The sequence below is a fragment of the Nelumbo nucifera genome, chromosome 2, assembly GCF_055504915.1.
Source record: "Nelumbo nucifera cultivar China Antique chromosome 2, China Antique-T2T, whole genome shotgun sequence".
Taxonomy (NCBI): Eukaryota; Viridiplantae; Streptophyta; class Magnoliopsida; order Proteales; family Nelumbonaceae; genus Nelumbo; species Nelumbo nucifera.
This window is the reverse complement of record NC_142650.1, coordinates 112,180,414-112,199,708: the sequence shown is the minus strand read 5'-3', so window position 1 is coordinate 112,199,708 and position 19,295 is coordinate 112,180,414. Positions and strand designations below refer to the sequence as shown.

The 19,295-nt window shown below is 38.2% G+C and overlaps 1 protein-coding gene across 1 annotated transcript; it reads right to left on the bottom strand.

Moving 5' to 3' along the window:
• Window positions 1-7,400: 7,400 nt before the first annotated feature.
• On the bottom strand, window positions 7,401-9,686 carry LOC104585928 (acetylajmalan esterase-like). Its single transcript, XM_010242972.2, has 5 exons — window positions 9,376-9,686; window positions 8,617-8,829; window positions 8,348-8,496; window positions 7,932-8,205; window positions 7,401-7,806 (listed from the first exon to the last, which is right to left on the bottom strand). The coding sequence occupies exons 1-5, from the start codon at window positions 9,638-9,640 to the stop codon at window positions 7,589-7,591; spliced, it is 1,119 nt and encodes a 372-aa protein (XP_010241274.1). The 5' UTR covers window positions 9,641-9,686; the 3' UTR covers window positions 7,401-7,588.
• Window positions 9,687-19,295: the final 9,609 nt, after the last annotated feature.

Here is a 19,295-nt window from a genome sequence, read left to right as displayed (position 1 = left end):
CCTCTTGGCTATAACCTTAGCCTCGGCCTTTTCTCAACGCTCATACTCCTTGCAAGCCTTGGCCTCGTCTGATTCTTGTGCCACCTGGCGATTGATCGATCGACTTTCTCTTGTTCTTGCTGCAGCTGTTGTATTAGAACCCCCACCTTGTTGTAGAGGTTAACGGAGTAGGAAACCATTTGAAAGAAAAATACAAGTCAGACATATCAGAAGTCTTGACTTAAGTTAATCACAACATAAAAGGATTCCAACACCCACCTCGGCTGCCTTATCCAATAAAGAATCATGGACCGGTTTATCAAATGCTAGGTCTAGGACTAACGATCTTCCTAGAAGAACCATCTCCACTGCAAGCTATTGACCGATGCTTGTGATGGACAAACTGTCCCCTTTTTGTACATTCTAAGTTGGCTGGAACACCCATCGGTTAACGAGTGGTTCTTCATCCAAGGGAACAAACAAATGAGGGCAACCTACCGTGACCCACCAGAAGGTCCCTTGGCTTAGCGATCTCTCACCGCCTGCTTCTTCACAGCTCTTGGATCTTGTCCTCCTTCAATGGGGTGCTTTTGAGCCGCTGCTTTCTTATTTGAGGCCTCAGTCTCAGCCTTGACTTGTGTTATGGTTACTTCCTCCTTTGGCTACTTTCGAGGTGTCCCCTCGACTGCACCCTTCTTTGTGGTCCTCTTTGAAGTAGTTGCCTTCATCAGCAACAACATCTTTTGCTTGTCTTCCATCTTTGCAAGAACGAACAAGCAATCTGTTAGAAAACTAAAGCGCAACAACAGAAAAAATACTTAAGTCACAATTTGCAAGCAATATGATTGTCCATAGAAAGGGAGGTAGGACTAAGCCGACCACTATTATCCAGTCAAAGGCACATCTCTCCATCGCCACCAAAAGGTTGAATTTTTGATCTGCCATCAAATAATACCAATTCTTTTCAAGAACCTTATCTTTCTTTATAAAATATTAAAGTTGTGTTCAAATATCTCCCATCCTTGGTGAAAGCCTAGACTAATTTATCCTTTGAATCAAGAATAATGAGGGGATCTACAAATATTATGAAATATAAATTTTCCTTCCATTTCCTATTCACAAGAACCCTTTTTAGGAGAGCATGGCCATAAAGGAGACTCCTCCAAGAGCAATAATGTAGGCGACCCAAGGAGGTATATATAAAAAAACAGTTTAAGGGAAGTAGATATTCTTTAGCATGGTAATCAACAAGGCATTTTGTTCACACAACATATCCTCCATTTCTCTTCTGCCCCTTGACAAAGTTAACAAATTTTCCATTCAACTTATTGCAAATAGAATAAGGAATTTTGAAATAACTCATATATATAGAACATTGGGGTAGGAATTGGGTTTGCTTTTATTAGAACTTCTCTATTTGCTTGGTTCAATGAGCCACATTTCTAGTCTTGGATTTTGTTGTTAGTTCATCAGCCATTTCAGCAAATATTAACTTTTTATTATGGCCAATGGACTTGGAGGCCTAAATATTTCAATTGGCCTCTGCCTTCTTTGATTTGAAATCATTCTTGACAAGATTTATGTGAACTTTTGAGGAATAGTTTTGCTGAAGGTAACTTCAGATTTTTGCAAATATATAAGTTGTCTTGATGCTTTGGTATATTCCGCAAGAGAATGCTAGTGATTAAGGGTGGCCATGAGCTGAAAAGCTCGGCTCAGTTTGGTCTAAACCGAGCTTCGAGCTGAATTTGAGCCTAAAATATAGCCTCGTTTGCTAATCGAGCTGAGCTTGAGCTTAGGCTCAGCTTGGTCCAAACCAAATATGCTTTGGCATACTCGGCTTAGTCTAAACTAAGCTTTCAGATGAACTCGAACCTAAAATATAGGCTCGTTTGCTAATCGAGCTGAGCTTGAGCTTAATAAAACTCACCTCATGAGGCTCACGAGCCTAATCAAGTATGTGTACATAGGTTGTCACCTTGGCTACTAAGGGAGACCTCGGCTCAGCACCTTGACAACTGAGGTTGACCTCAACTCGGCACCTCGGCTGCTAGGGAAACCTCAGCTTGGCACTTCAGCAACTAAGGAGGACCTCAGCTACTAGGGAGATCTCAGCTTGGCACTTCAGCAACTGAGGGAGACATGCAATCAAAGGTAGCCAAGCTCAAACTTCTGAACTTTTGACTTGAGTCGAGCTTGACTCTAATTCGAATCGAGCTATAGCCTGGTAGTTAATGAGCGAGCCAAGCTCGAATAGCCAGATATTCGGCTCGGCTCGACTTGAATCCGCCCCTAGAAGTGATGATTGAGGCCCAACTTTTCCATGACTTTGATAATAAAGGATCCTTTTAGGCGCTCATAGGCCTTATTAAGGCCTAAGGGAGTCTATTGATATTTAAGACATGAACAATGAACAAAATTTTCGAATTCTTAGACAAAATTTTAACTCATTCAATACTTCTAATTTATGGGTACTGATATGTTGCTTGAATCCACTTGACATGTATCACATCTCATCATTGCAAGCTGGTTGAAGACAAGAAAACAATATGCTACTTTAGTGACTATTTAACATCAATGTTACATGGTAAGTAGGGGTGGCAACTTTTCACCCAACCCGCTGAACCTGCCACCCAATCCACCCAGTATCTTATCCACACAACCCGCCCATTTACTTGGTGGGTTGTGTGGTCAACCCATCACCCAATCCACCCATTTAAATGGGTTGGGTTGTTGTAGATAACCATTGGGTTAGCCATTACAGACATAAGTATTAATTCCTTAGTTTTTTATTTTAATTTTCTTCATTTGAATTCAATAATTTATAATTAATGCATTAATTTTCTATTAATTATTGACTAAATTTAGTTTTATCTTGAATCAACACACTTTGCTAACATAAATCCAAATCGATTTAACCCAAGTCCAGACTAATTCAATACGGTCTGACTCGAATCTGAAATAGACCGGGGCAGGATGATTCGGTACCGCTTGCTTTGCTCGATTTGGGTTGTCCAGTCCAACCAATATTAACATAGCCTGGCCCGACCCGGTATAAGCCATCCGGATTGACCCAAATCCAAAACGGTTCCGGACGGGATGATTTAGTGTCTGCGTGCTTTGCCCAGTCTGGACCATCTGATCCATCCGGTCCGGCCAAAGCTTTTAAAACCATATAGCAATCTCCCTTCAAATAACAAATTACTCCACTTTGAATAATATGCCAATCTGTACTTGTAGAAGGGATAAAAGGTTGGATATAATTGATATTCCTCCACTAAGTGTAATAGAGAAATTAAGGATAGTATTTACTTCATGGTTGTTTGGCACCGGAACATTATCCCATGCACGAGATACACAAACATAAAGATATTAAATTCCATTCAATATTCAACGAAATACAATTACAAATTTTATTAAAAAGTTATTATACATATAAATGATTATTAAACAGATATTGGATGTCGGGAGTTGTTGCAAAACAAATGGAAACTCTTAGCTTTTTACCGATTATGTACTGTGAGTAATTCTCATTTTTGTTTATAAAGAATTTATAGAGTTCTTTAAACAAAAGAATAAAAATTGGATCAATTTATAGATAACAAAGAAAATGAAAGGCAAAGAACTAGTTGGTGAGATTTGTAGATGGACTTTGTTTGCAAAAGTCATTTTTGGATTTGTAGATAGACTTTCTTGGTGAATTTAATTTGAAATGAAAGGACAAATTGGTACAAATTTTTTGTATAGAATTCTTATACCTTGCCAATTGAATTCTCTATTTTTTTTTTGTTTATAAAGTTTGTATTGTTTTTTTTTTTGTAGAAAAATTAACTTCAGTAGTAATTGGGTGGGTATTTGGGACATTTTCTTTCCTCTTGGTGAGGATTCTTACAAAGGGGTCTACTTGCAACTGTGTCAAAAAGTTCAAGGGAGATAATTGTAATTACCAAATTTTAGAGGAGGTTTTTACAACAATCAGAATCTTTAGGGGAGGTTTTAGCAATTTATCCTAATTTTTAATTCTTTTTTCTGATTTTTTTTTTGTTGGTAAAGAATTCTTGTTCTAATTGGAAATAGGCTTGTACAAGTACATGGATCAAATTTGAATCAAATCAAGGCATTTTTGAATTCAAATTTGATTATACAAAGGGTGATTCAAATTTGATACCATATATGACGAATGGGTTCGACTATGATATGGGAAAAATAATTGACCAATAAACTTAAATCACAAACGTGGGAACAAATAAGTTGTTATTTATCAAAATTCATGGGTGAGTTTTGCTTGGTCAAAACTCTTTCCATATCATATCTTTTCTGCATCATAGATTTTCCCATGACGAATATCTGAAACTCGTTGTCGAATTTAAATTCAATTATTTAATTGAATATTCAAATCAATTTGAATTCAACAGGCTAATAAACATGTTTGTATTGATATTGAAGAGAAACAAGGAAGAAAAAGTTAAAATCAATTTGAACTCCTAGCGTAAGACAGTTGAAGATTAACAAAACATGTTTTCAAATGGCCGTTGACCCGGATGGTTGAATCGTTTAGACCAGAAACTATCAAAGAAACCAGTTCCATTTTACCCCAAACCCGGTCCACGACAAAAAACCATTGAATTGGTCAACGACCTGTTACACAAGCGATCGAACCGTTAACCCATTTGACTTGTTCAACGGTTTTTGTCCGTTTTTTTATTTCATTAGTTTTTTTTGTCAAAATAGATTGTCCGTTCAAACCGGATGATCGAGCCGTTGAACTAGAAACAGGTGTCCAGAACGTTCCGATTCTGGGTCAGTTGCCCCAAAACAAACAACTTATGATCCTTTTTCGCACATTAATGGCATCTATAAGGCTTGAATGCCAACGTTCTATATGTCATCCCTTGCTTCTTCTTATCTCAACAACAAGATCATTGTTAAAACAATCGTTTTCCATTCTTTATCTTCAATTTAGTTTGTGTCTTTTCAATAGTTACTGATGTAGGAATATCAGGCCAACCTGCAAATCTTAACATGTGGCGCTGGCTGAATGCATCTTGGTCGTCCATCATTAACTATTCATATATATCATGGGATCCATCAGAGAATGAAGTGTTTAGTTGGGAAGCTAATGTGTTAACTTCTCTAAGCTGAAATCTAAGAACCCAATGACACTCATTAACCACTTGCATCCACATAATAACCATCTGGCAATCTCCTTCAGCCTAAACATCACTCCACTCTGAATAATATGCCGATCTGTCCTTGTAGAAGGGCTAACAGGTTGGATATAAGTGGTGTTCCTTCACCAATTGCCACAGAAAATTTAAGGACAATATTTACTTCCTGATTTCTGATTTCTTGGAGATTATTCACCTGGTGAGGTGTAATTGTGTAAAGGCGAAAACTGTAATCCAGCCTCTCAATATTGAGTCCATGGACACCCACTTAAACTCCTCTCTTGCAGAGATCTAGTGGGTCACCCTTACTCCAAGTAGCTCTATAAGAACTCTAACCATTGTCCCTTGTCCTTAAGGTTCTCATAGTTCTCCATTAGTGCATTTCATCCTCAGATTATTGTATATATCTATCCCCATATTCTAAGAGGATTGCAATTCAGGTACTTCTCCATATAATGTTTTCTGTTTTGGACCTAGGGGAAGAAGTCTAGTCATAAACAAATCAGCAACATCATTAGCAGATGACCAAGAAGCAACAAAAAGGTAGGAAAAGTGATTTCGTATGATCATATCATGAAATCCAAGGAACAAGAAAGAGATAGGTGATTGAATATGATTTCGTATGATCATATCATAAACCTGATGAACAGTGTGACTACAATACAGAACTTGTTACTGGGGGTGTCAATTGGACTGGATTTGGTCCAATCCAATCCAGTCCAATGTGAGTCCATTATAAATGGGTCAGGTTCAATTCAATCCAATAAATGTTTTGGACTATTTTGGACCGGTCCAATTCAATGTCTGGACCGTTCAATCTGGTCAAATTCATTTTGATTTAGATTGGTTTCAACCCAATCCCAGTCCATTGACACATATATTCTTATCTTATATCAATGGACCAGATATTGGCTTAATCCAACCCAATCCAATATAATTTTGTTATGGACGGACCAAGTCCAATCCAATCTAATACATATTCTGGACCAGATTGGTCCAATCCAATATATCATGTTGGTCCGTCCAATCCATCCAAATTGATTTTAAACTGAAAGGGGTCCACTCCAAAACCGGTCCATTGACACCCTTACTTGTTACTGATCATACTTCCCATTCCACAAAACTAGTATATGGCTACAATAATAGATTCACTACTTTGAATCATGATAATTGTATTATATAGATTTTTTTTTTGTTATTTTATGCAAGTCTCATCACGTTAATGAACCTTATCCACGAGCAGTTCTTAAAATATATTACCAGCATAGACCAAATGGTCAAACCAGTCAACCTATAACCGTCTGCAGGTAAGTTCGCCACTTGATCCAAGTTAGTCACTGTTGAAGTTGTAAGGGTATTTATACGTTGTTAAACAGCTTGGAACTTGTGTATTTGTGAGGAAGAATAGTCTGTTTGTTATGCTGGTTTAATTGTGTTAAGCTATTACTTGTCTTGGATTAGGGCTGCGAGTGAGATAGGTTGGTACTTCAAGAGTTATACCCTATTCAGGTTTTCATAGTAGTGGATTGATCTCCTCATCCTCCACAGACTTAATACTAAGCTGAACCACTCTAGCCTGTCTGTCTTGTTCTTCTAGTTCTGTATTTTTCTATTTCGTGGTATGTTATCGTCTCTGCTACAGGTTGAGATGTTATCAGAGCCACATTTACAAAGTGGGATTCAGACATAAATCAAAGCATTAGGAATGTTTTCAGTGTTCTATCAATTTGGAATTTTCAAGCCCAAGTTCCTTGGCAGTTTTGGTTTTTTTTGACTGACTTTGGCACATGATCATTCCATGCAACAACTCTCATGAATAAATCTTATAGTAGCACTTAATGAAGACAAAGTCACAGGTCAGGGAACCATATTCTGGATTTTTTCAAATTCATACAAGGGTATCACAGCATAGTACAAAGTTTTCCAGGTTGAACTACAATCAGTATCATTGGATATCATAACATGGCATTCTTTTTGTTTTGAGTTGGGGCCCTGGTAAAGGAGGCCATGCTGAATATTTTATTGCATTGTGGTGTAAGTTTAGCTATTAGAAAAGAGTTACATCACTAGAACAGGATTATGATATATAAAATCCCCCGCTATAAAAACCATCAATGGAGATCCCTGCTAACGAAACCGCCATAATAGACCTCTTTTCTTGTAGTCTTGTTTGATGCTTCACAATAGCAATGTTAACAGATGAAGCCATATCAATTTAATGACTACCAATGTAAATTCAATATAATGCAAAATTTTAGCTTTGATTTCAAATGCAGACAAAGTTCATGGGCCCAAAGACAAGTTTAAGGGCCACCTTACAATATTAAAAAAAAAAAAAGAAGTACAGTACACTAGACTCTAAGTACCCAACTTAGGAACCAAACAATCGAAGTAGTAACCTACTTCTAATCAAGTTCAGTGACTATTGAACCAAAACAGGTTCAGATGGCACATTGGATTTCTGGCATTATGTTGTGCATGAGGAAATCAGCCATGTACTTGTAAGCTTTCTCTGTCAAGTGAATACCATCCCAACTAATGTGTGTTTCCGGGTCAGGACAAACTGGAACCCCAGGAGCTCCACACATCTTGGTCAAATCAAAGTTGTAGTCTCCTCCAGTTCCACAGCAGGCTTTCTGTAGAGATTTCTCTTCAAATCCTGTACACCAAGATAAAGATATAGGGAATGAGAAAAAAGGGATTCATATATAATTGGTTTTTAAATTTTAATTACTTCAAGTTACTGAATGATTGTTTGTCCATAGCAGAAGAAAGAGGACTTACCAAGAGAAGGAGCATGGCTAAGTACCCACTGAAGAGCTGTGTAGTAGTCAGCATAAACGATAGTGACATCAGGGTACTCCTTCCTCAGCTGTTTCAAGGCTCTTTGGAGGTGATCGTTGTGAAACATTGCCATGTTATTCAAGCCTTCCAGACACTTGAGTTCATCATAAGCTGCTGGATCATCGCTTCTAAAAGCTGTGAGATAAATTGGTAAGCATCCTATAGGGAAATTCCCGGGAACAATCACTGTCTTTGCACCATGATCTATCACTTTCTGCACAAAACATGAGAGAATGAAGCTTGAGCAAAAGTTCAATCAAGTAAAAACTAATCAATCAATCATGATTACAAATTAAAGACCCATTACTAGCAAAACATAAAAATGGTAATGGTCAGGAGGTAGACAAGGGACTCACTCTAGCAGCATCCTTGATTTTTTGGACGATATGAGGCACATAACTCTGAATCTCTCCTATTCTTTTTGCTTGAAAGAATGCGTAATTATAATCATTCCCTCCAATCTCCCCCACTAGGAAAAGGGCTTTTTCAAGCTTGTGGGCACACTCTAAATAAAGATCAAAGAAAAACACAGTTCAATAACTGAAACTGAATAGTAATCTTCTTAGAACTGGTACCGTGGTGTAACTGAGCTAATTTAAATCAAGTGTTCACTATTGCTACTTACCTGTTTGTGTGTAACAGATGGATTGTAGATGGTCTTTGAACCAACCAAGTTGGACTGAAAGGGAGCTGTTGGTCACCGGAGCTATAATTTTGCTTTTTGCAAGGTAGGATGTGTCAAGTGCTGTAGACCCAGCCACTGCAAAGTTCACTCCATGAGTGAAGTCGGCATCCCTTTCCAAGTAAGGGTTAAGAAGAGGTAGATGAAGGGCTGAAGCTGCAATACATCAAAACGAAAAAAAACAAGTTGGAAATATAATTAGCAATGAACATTCTGAAGAAAAAAAAAACCTGATATGGAGATCAAAACAGAAACGGACCAGTCCAGTAGTCCAGACCACCAACAATCTGAATCGAGTCTGACCCAATCGACCCAGCTTATCCTTACCAATACTGTTCTGAAGCAAACTTGTACAGGCTGTTTCGACCCGCTAGAGGGATTCTTCTAGGGTTTCATTGATAGTTTGAAACCAGTAGTCAGGCGAGTATCATGATCAGACTGATATATTATCCATGAAGAAAACAAAAATTAAGGAAATATCTAAAAGAATCCCAATAAAAATCTACACCGGCTATATCCAAAAGAAACTAATGAAGGCAGAGAACCTGCTACAAGAAAAGAGAAAACCCAGAAAGATGTGAAGAACTAAAAGGAAAATATAAGAAGGTAGCCGAGCGAACTACTTCCGATACTGCGTTAATGATTTATTACAAATTAGGACTTAATTGGATCATATATAGAAAGAAAGTTTGTATAAGTTACCTATGAAGTCAACCATAAGAAGGCCATTAGAGCAACGACCAGTAGGTTTTTTGAAGTAAGTTTCACCGTAAGGAAGCCTAGCGAATGCAGAATAGGTCCCGATTGGAGCTTCACGAATCAGATTTCCAGTATCTGATATAGAGTCTCCCAGTTGATACATGGCATCAAAGGAGCAACCCTTTGGTAGAGCAGATATAGGAAATGGAAGGAGAGAGCTAATCGATATCAGAAACAGAGAGACCATCGACTTCTTGTTGATGGCCATTGTGGGAAGAATCTAGAATGGGAAGAAGATGAAGAAGTAAACAGAACTGCACTACTGATATCATAAAATACAATTTTGTTATTTAGTTACCAAGTTAAATGTTAGTGGATTAGTGTTTACACCAGCACGTGAAGTTTGTTATTTAGTTACCGAGTTAAATATTAGTGGATTAGTGTTTACACTAGCACGTAAACGTAAAGTTTGTTATTTAGTTACGGAGTTAAATGTTAGTAGGTTAGTCATTAGCTGTTAATTGTTTCATTTATTGTCACTTGTCCTATTCTTTAGGAATTAGTTGAGTTACTAGCAACGTGATCTTCCTTTGTATGAGGCAAAGTAGTTCACCGATTACTGCACCCAATTTTCAAATTAATAATAGCTTGGTTGCTATTCACTCTACTCTGTGTGCTTTTTCTTCTGTTTTGTGAGATCATTCGTGAGTGCAAATTTCTCCTCTCTAGTTACTTTCCTTTGTTTTGCTTTTTAGATTTCTACAATCTGGTATCAGAGCCAGGTTGGTCGTGGGCATCATATTTGGTCTACATGTATGATGTCTTACATGCAAGGCCAACATTTGTGGGAGGTTGTCAACGGAAGCGAAGTTACGCAACCGGAGGCAGAGGATGCAAATGGTATATTACGGAAGTAAAAGATAAAAACGGGCAAGGCAATGTTCGCTTTAAAGACTACGGTCGAAGAAGATGTGCTAAAACAGAAGAACGACACAAGGCTTCAACTTTTAGAGAGCGAACTTTTGTCGTTAGCACAACGCGACATGCCGATTGCTCAGTACTTTCACAAGGTGAAGTCACTATGCCGCGAAATTTCTGAGTTGGATCCGAAAGCTCCAATCGGGGAAACCAAGATGAAAAGAATAATTATCCATGGTTTGAGGCCCGAATATAGGGGCTTTGTTGCTACAGTACAGGGATGGAAAAATCAACCATCACTTGTTGAGTTCAAAAATTTGCTTGTTGGACAAGAAACACTAGCTAAGCAAATGGGAAGAGTCTCGCTAAAGGGTGAGAAGGAAACACTCTACACTAATAAAAGCAAAGGAAACTCCAAGCAACACACATTTGGTGGGTCTAAAAGAATGATGACAAGGCAAAAAGTCATCAAGGCAAAGGAAGTGCTTGTACAGGGGAAGCTTTGAAGAATCATGGCAACGGCAGAAAGTTTGAAGGAAAGTGCTACAATTGCGGGAAGAAGGGTCACATGGTGAAAGCTTGTTGGTCGAAGAAAAAGCCGGTGGAGAGTAACGCGGTACTTCCAAAAGCGAAGAAGAATGGGATGCTGAGGCATTATTTGCAGCAAAAGAGGAGAAATTAGCTCTTACAACAACTATGTCTGAACATATTAATTATGAGAAAGATTGGATCATCGAATCGGGATGCTCAAATCATATGATGGGAGATAAAGAAAAGTTGCAGAATTTTAGAGTACAAGGGAAGCCGAGTTGTGGTGACAGTCAACAAGTCGAAGTTACCGATAGCTCACATCGGTAATATGATAGTCTCTCCCCAATATAGTGCTAATAAGGTGCCACTTCAAAATGTTTATCACGTTCCAGGTATGAAAAAAAGTCGGCTTTCTGTATCACAATTAACATCTTCTGACCATTTTGTTCTATTTGGTCTGCAAGATGTCAAGGTTTATCACGACCTTGAGATTATAGAAGAGCCGGTAATGAAGGGACGAAGATTAGAGTCAGTTTATGTGATATGTTTGTAGAAACTGCATATGTAGACAAGACGAGAAAAAACGAGACGGCTGACTTAGGGCACGCGTGGTTAAGTCACATTAGCTATTCCAAGCTAAATGTGATGATGAAAAGATCAATGCTGAAAGGTCTTCCCCAACTTGAAGTAAAAATAGACACAGCCTGCGTAGGATGCTAGTTGTTAGACAGTTGTATGCCCTTAGCTCCAATCAGAATGATGTACATTATGAATTTATTGTAAATGAATAAAGTACATATTTGATTCATGTTCCTGTGGTGTGTTTCTGTGTAATACCCTTAAACTGGACACTTATGAGACTCGTGTTAGTTTAGAATGTTCACAGCCGTTAGATAAGTCTAGGGAGATTTCTCCTACCAAGGCTGACACTGGTGTGCTGCCAAATGTTGGGGTGACCTGTCTCAGCCGCCAGGGTGAGACCCAAGGCACATGCAGTGTAGGATTAATTGAATCTTTGAACCGGACCAGATTTTTAGTATTGCCGTGGACCTTGGAGATTGATGGGCAAAAGTGGAAAGTTACACCTGACCCCTAGACTCGATTATGATACTGCACTAGGTGTCGGATTGGGCTGTCTTTGATATGCCAATCAGTGAGATCCTTAGCGGGGGTCAAAACCTGGGTATGTTGGGACAGTCCGAGAATTCATCTGAGTGGGTGATCATAGTGACAGGATCAGCCCCTTTGTCGGACAAAGGTAATGACCGGGATGCACTCTCTCTGATGGAAACCAAGACTACCGACAATCGATTTCAATCGTTGAGATTTGTTTTGCAAAACATATTTTATATGAGAAATAAAAGTATATATATTATGGTTTCCAAACGTTTGCAAAAGGTTTTAATTCCCGGGATCCATGTGAGTAGAGAGTGCAGCATTGTTCCTTGCAGCCAAGGGAGAGGTCCTCTCTTGTCGGGCAATGTATGATCATTATGGGCTGAGAGGTTAAGTGTAAGACCATTGAGGGTAATACCTGATGGGATAATCTTGCGTCTGCCCACAGTTCCTGGGTGTTACAAGGTGGCTTCGCCTAGGGACCACTTAGGGTAAGTGTTGGCCCCATAGAGCCCATGTGATGGGTTTCAGGGGGTGCACTGTCCATAACAGTGTATTCGGCCAAGCCTTGTAACAAAGGCTGGGCTGAACCCATGTGGTTGATGTATAGATCAATGTTTGAGTCCTATGCCATACAAGGAAGCCTAACTGGGTAGCAGTTTGGAAGGCTAAGTGAGCACATAACCTTAATGGGCCTAAAACCCATTCCGAACTGGGCCGATTTAATCAGTTAAATGAGGGGTGAATTCTAAGATTAGATTAGCAGATAGGATTGGGTCTTAACCCTATCCACTCAGAGAGTCTATATCTAAATGTGATTCAGATCTGGAAACCTCCTAATAAGATTAGGAGAAGGCTGATCTAATCTGCAGATATGATAAGGGTTTACCCTTATCACTTAAAGGGAATTCTGATCCAAATATGATTTGGATCAGCAACTCCTAATGGGATTAGGAGCTGATCCCTTTAAGGATATAAAAGGATGAGGGGGCGGCAGCCTTTTGACACAACAACACATCCTGTCTTCAGAGCTAAAATCACAGAAGAGAGAATTCAGCATCATAGCGCTAAACCTTTCTTGCCGCCTCCTTCCTGCCGCCGCCATATCTGCCAGTTCGTCCTCCTCTTGTCAGTAGGAGTGATCAAGATTGGATATTGATATCAGTCATTTGTGAAAGGGCTGATTGAAAGAAGTGCTCACGTGCCGTCCAGTTGATACTTGCGAAGGATCTGGTTCTTTTGAAGAACGCTGTTGATTCTGCCCCATCCTGCACTGCGCCATCTTCAGTGGGAGCAGTTTTTGGTTCCTTCCTTGGGCGTGAACACCTCCATTGGGGGATACTATTTCTCTGTATTAGGTATATCCCTCTCCTACTGCATTTTGTTCAAATCTGGTTCGGTTCTTGGTTCAAGATTGATCCTTGAAAAATATGATTTTTCTAAAATAGGGAATATGATTGCCAGTAAGATGGAGAGAAATTTTTAAAATTCGCCCATTCTATTCCGCAAGATTTGGGCATCCACACGATGGATATCTCATCCCTTCACCAGTATGGTAATGCACATCAGTTGTCGTATGAAGAGTCAAAATTTAAAGCGAAGGAACCATTAGAGTTAATACACTCTGATGTGTTTGGACCCATCAAGCAAGCCTTTATTGGTGGGATGAAGTACATGGTGACCTTTATTGATGACTTCTCAAGGTACGTGTGGATTTACTTCATGAGGAAAAAATCTGAAACTTTTTCAAAGTTCAATGAGTTCAAGAAACTAGCGGAAGCAGAAGTTGGCAAAGGAGTTCGTTGTCTACACACTAACAATGGAGGAGAGTATACCTCAGGCAAGTTCTGCGATTTTCTTCGGGAGCACCGAATACACCATCAGCTCACGTGTCCTAGCACTCCACAGCAAAAGGGAGTAGCAGAAAGGAAGAACAAGCACCTGGCAGAAATATGTTGAAGTATGCTTCATGCAAAGAATGTTCCAAGACGATTTTGGGTAGAAGCAATGAAAACTACGGCTTTCGTAATCAATAGGCTTCCTCAACAAAGGTTATGCTTTCTTTCACCTTTTGAAAAGTTGTGGAACATGAAGCCTACAGTTAGCTATTTTCGAGTTTTCGGCTATGTATGCTATGTTTTTGTACTTGACCATTTACGTAGCAAGATGGACAAGAAGGTTGTTAAGTGTATTTTTGTAGGATATGACAATCAAAGAAAAGGGTGGAGGTGTTGTGATCCTACAACTGGAAAGTGCTACACGTCTCGAGATGTGGTGTTTGATAAAGCATCTTCATGGTGGTCCTCAGAAAAGGAGATACCACTAGACTTAGATATTATTAAAGATGAGCTGCAATCTGCTCAAATCCAGGTGAGTTTTGGTAAATCTGAAGATGCAGATGATAGTGGCAATGTCCAGGAAAGCGTAGCCCAAAGTCCTTGGCAAACTGGAGTTTATGATCGACCAAGCAAAGAAGGTGAGCCTAGTGAAGCAGAAGCACCAACTCCTCTCAGAAGATCTACAAGAGCCAGAAAGCCAAATCCCAAATATGCCAACGCCGCTATAATAGAAGAAGCAACTGTAAAAGAACCAGAGACATTTGAGGAAGCATTTCAGAATCCGGAGTGGAATAAAGCTATGGATGAGGAGATTGCTGCATTAGAACGAAATCAGAATTGGGAGCTCGTGCCAAAGCCTAAAGATGTGAAGCCTATCTCCTGCAAATGGGTGTATAAGATAAAGCATCGCATAGATGGATCAATTGAGAGACACAAGGCTCATCTGGTAGCTCAGGGGTTCTCTCAACAATATGGACTAGACTATGATGAAACATTTAGTCCAGTTGCAAAACTTACGACTATATGAGTCCTACTTGCACTTGCAGCAAACAAAGATTGGAACTTGTGGCAGTTGGATGTGAAGAATGCATTCCTGCATGGGAAGTTGGATCGGGAGATCTACATGGTTCAACCGATGGACTTTCAGAGTCATGATCATCCTGAATATGTATGTAAGCTACGGAAGGCGCTCTATGGGTTAAAGCAAGCACCGAGAGCTTGGTATGGCAAGATTGCTGAATTTCTGACTCATAGTGGTTATTCGGTGATACCCGAGGATTCTAGATTGTTTGTCAAAGCTAGTGGTAGGAAGCTAGCTATTGTACTAGTATATGTGGATGATTTAATCATAATAGGAGATTGTGAAGAAGAAATTCTCCAAACAAAGGAGAATTTATCAGTTCGTTTTCAGATGAAAGAACTTGGTCAGCTCAAGCGCTTTCTTGGTCTAGAGATTGATCATGTTCAAGAAGGAATATTTCTCTATCAACAAAAGTATTCTAGAGATTTATTGAAGAAGTTTGGAATGCTTGAGTGCAAACCAATTTCGACTCCGATAGAGCCAACCGCCAAAATGTGTGCTCATGAAGGGAGAGATTTGGAAGATGTAATGATGTATCGACAATTGGTGGGTAGTTTGATCTATTTAACTTTAACCATACCTGATATTTCTTATGCAGTTGGTGTGATGAGCCAGTACATGCAAAATCCAAAGAAGCCTCACTTGGAAGCAGTTCGGCGAATTCTAAGATATGTGAAGAGTACGCCTAGCTATGGTGTTTTGTATGAGAAAGGTGGGAATTGCAAAATAGCTGGTTACTGTGATGCTGACTATGCAGGTGATCATGATACCCGACGCTCAACTACTGGGTATGTCTTTATGCTTGGGTCTCGAGCAATTTCTTAGTGCAGTAAAAGGCAACCAACAGTATCTTTGTCAACAACAGAAGCAGAATATCGAGCTACAGCAATGGCAACTCAAGAGAGCACTTGGCTTATACAATTGTTGAAGGACTTGCGTCAACCAACAGATTATGCAGTTCCTTTGTATTGCGACAACCAGTCGGAAATACGTTTGGCGGAGAATCCAATCTTTCATGCAAGAACTAAACATGTGGAGGTGCACCACCATTTTATCAGGAAAAAAGTTTTGCAAGAAGAAATTGTATTAGAACATATTAAGACAGAAAACCAAGTTGCAGATTTGTTCACAAAAGGCTTAGGTGGCAACAAGTTTGAAAGTTTCTACAAGCAACTCGGGATGGTAGAAAGAACCAAAGCTAGTGTTGAGGGGGAGTGATAAAATACAAAACTAGCACGTGAAGTTTGTTATTTAGTTACCGAGTTAAATGTTAGTGGATTAGTGATTACACCAGCACGTGAAGTTTGTTATTTAGTTACCGGGTCAATTGTTAGTGGGTTAGTCATTAGCTGTTAAGTTGTTTCATTTATTGTTACTTGTCCTATTCCTTAGGAATTAGTTGAGTTAGTGGCAACATGATCTTCCTTTGTATGCCTATATAAGGCAAAGTTGTTCACCGATACTGCACCCAATTTTCAAATTAATAATAGCTTGGTTGCTATTCACTCTACTGTGTGTTTTTTCTTCTGTTTTGTGAGATCCTTCGTGAGTGCAAATTTCTCCTCTCTAGTTACTTTCCTTTGTTTTGCCTTTCCGATTTCTACATGATAATGGTAAGTAGAGGGTTTATACTTGTGAGAGTAATCGTAAGTAGAGGCTTTATTTATAGTTGAAGAGAAAGATCGTGTCTCATTATTTCTAGTTGTAGTAGGAAATTGAATTCAAGACAAGAAAGTATATGAATCCTACCACTTCTATAGTTCTATTGCAACGATGAAGGATAAAAAATATCATCTCTTAATCACAAGAATCCTACTCACAAGTACCCACATGATACTATAGCTGTACATTGGGAATATCTCTCCATGAATAGTAACATGCAAATACAGGAGATGTTCTCAATGTACAGCGTGGGTAGGAAATCCGAACATGCAAATACACCAACCTTCCCTTTTAAGTACTTGGGTTACAACCGTTAGGAGTAAGGACTCTGGAGAGTTTTTGATAGAAAACGTGGCTAGGCCTCCTAATCAGAACAAGAATTCTTTACCGACTAAAACTGAGAAAATTAATTAAATAAAATTATTTGAAATTGCTTTAATCTCCCCATTTAATTATTATGCATAATTAATCTCCCTTTAATTACTTCATTTTCAAATGATTAAATTAAAAATTAGTTAATTAACTAAAAAGCTTTAATGTTATTTAATTATAGAATAATAAATTAATAGTGCAATATCTTATTTAAGTAAATTAATAAATTATAATTAAGTGAAGCAAATTTAGACAATAAAACTAGGGGAAATTGTCCAAAACCCACCATCACTTTTTATGAATTCTCTTAGACTCACCACAACTTTTCAAAATGTCCAAAACTCACCATGTTACTAACTTGACGTTAAACAGACTAACCGGAGTTAAAACATTACCATTTTACCCTTTATAGAAAAATATAAAATATATACCTATATATTTTAATATTTTAACTAAAACACATGAAAAAGGAAACTGTTCAAAAAATATTTTCAAATATAAAATACATAAAAACACAGAAATTACAAAAAAAAACTATAGAAATTGAAAACAAAATCAGAAAATAAAAATTGTAGAAAAACACCTAAAATTATAGAAATACACAGAAATTGCAAATAAGTAACAAAAAATATAGAAAAATTTATAGATTGTAGAAAATAGAAAAATGTAAAAAATAGAAATTAGAAAAGAACATCGGAAATTATAAAAAAAAACACTAAAAATGCAAAAAAAAAAACAAGAAAATTGAAAACTAAAACAAACAAAAGAAACTTGGAAAATATAAAGATTGGATAAAAACAGAAATTGCAAATATACATAAAATGATAAAAAATAAAAAATTATATATTTTAGAAAAAAAAATTGTAAAAAACACAAGAAAGTAATAAAATTTTCAAAAAGATAATAAAAACCTACACAAAAATACATAAGATGATAAAAATTTAAAAATATCAACTAAAAAAGCAAAAATTAAAAAAAAAATATTATATATTTTAGAAAAAAATTATTAAACATTGAATCCAAAGATTTTTGCAACAAAATTTGAAAAAGCTTTTTAGACAATCAGATAAATAATTACAAAAACATTTTTTGCATAAATTTGTAGAACCCTTGATGAGGATTTACATTCCAGATTCAAAAGAATACACTGCAAATGTTTCAAAACATAAAAAAATCTTTGGAATTTATGATCGTGTTCTTTCAAATCTTCAAACGAGTAGATCATCTTCTTCAAGATCTGAGCGAGAGAGAATGTGCTACAACAACAACAAGATCCGAAGAGGGTGGTGTGGTGGCAGCAAGATCTAAGCAAGAGAGAGGGTGGTGTGGCTACCTTCAAGAACGAGAGAGAAGGTGGTGCAACAGCCAGATCTGAGCAAGAGAAGGTGGTGTGGCGACCAAATCTAAGCGAAAGAAGGTGGTGCAGTAGCCATATCTATGCGAGAGAGAGGGGTGATGCAGTGATTACCTTCAAGATCTGAGCGAGAGAAGGTAGTGTGGTGGCCAGATCTGAGTGAGAGAGAGGGTGATGTAGTGACTACCTTCAAGATCTTAGCGAGAGAAGGTGTTGCGGCGGCTAGATCTGAGCGAGAGAGAGGGTGATGCGGTGATTACCTTCAAGATTTGAACGAAAGAAGGTGGTGCGACTGCTAGATCTGAGCGAGAGAGAGGGTGATGCAGCAACTACCTTCAAGATCTGAGCGAGAGAAGGCGGTACGACTGCCAGATCTGAGTGAGAGGAGAGGGTGATGCAGTGACTACCTTCAAGATCTGAGCGAGAGAAGATGGTGCGGCAACCAGATCTGAGTGAGAGAGGCAAAGCAGAGAGAGAGAGAGAGAGAAAGAGAGTGAATTTTGGTCTAACCCTAACCTAAATGACCCTTTTCCCCTAATTCGCCATTCAAGGGTAATTTGGTCATGAAAAATGCTATTTATGCTGACATAGCTATTTGTGTTAAGAAACATTAAAGATGCACTAACGAAAGGTGAGTTTTGGAAAATAAAACTCATCTGACATGGTGAATTTTGAACGTTTTGAAAAGTTGTAGTGAGTTTAAGAGAATTCATAAAAAGTGATGATGGGTTTTGGACAATTTCCCTAAAATTAATTTATCTATAAATTATAAAGATCCCATCCTATGGGTTACACTAAAAAGTACCCCACCAATACTTTCATTTGTGACGAAACTCCCTAAACTATTATAATGCGACAAATACCCCCTCTATTAATGGTACATCAGTCAACTTCGAAAAAGATCCTCATTTGGCAGTTTAAAGCTTTTTAAATGCTTAAAATGCCCTTTATTATTTGCTCAGACAATTTTATTCCCACTTACACTTTAACCTAAGTAGCAACACGGATCGATGATTGCAATCCTGCAACAAGACCAATCAAGCCTAGGTCA

What these genes read in the sequence shown, in the direction of transcription:
- LOC104585928 (XM_010242972.2), bottom strand. Translation starts at nt 9,640, where the DNA reads ATGGCCATCAACAAGAAGTCGATGGTCTCTCTGTTTCTGATATCGATT. An exon ending in TCTTATGGTTGACTTCATAG is followed by an intron (nt 8,830 to 9,375) that starts GTAACTTATACA and finishes GATGTATTGCAG; the next exon opens with CTTCAGCCCTTCATCTACCT. An exon ending in CATCTGTTACACACAAACAG is followed by an intron (nt 8,497 to 8,616) that starts GTAAGTAGCAAT and finishes ATCTTTATTTAG; the next exon opens with AGTGTGCCCACAAGCTTGAA.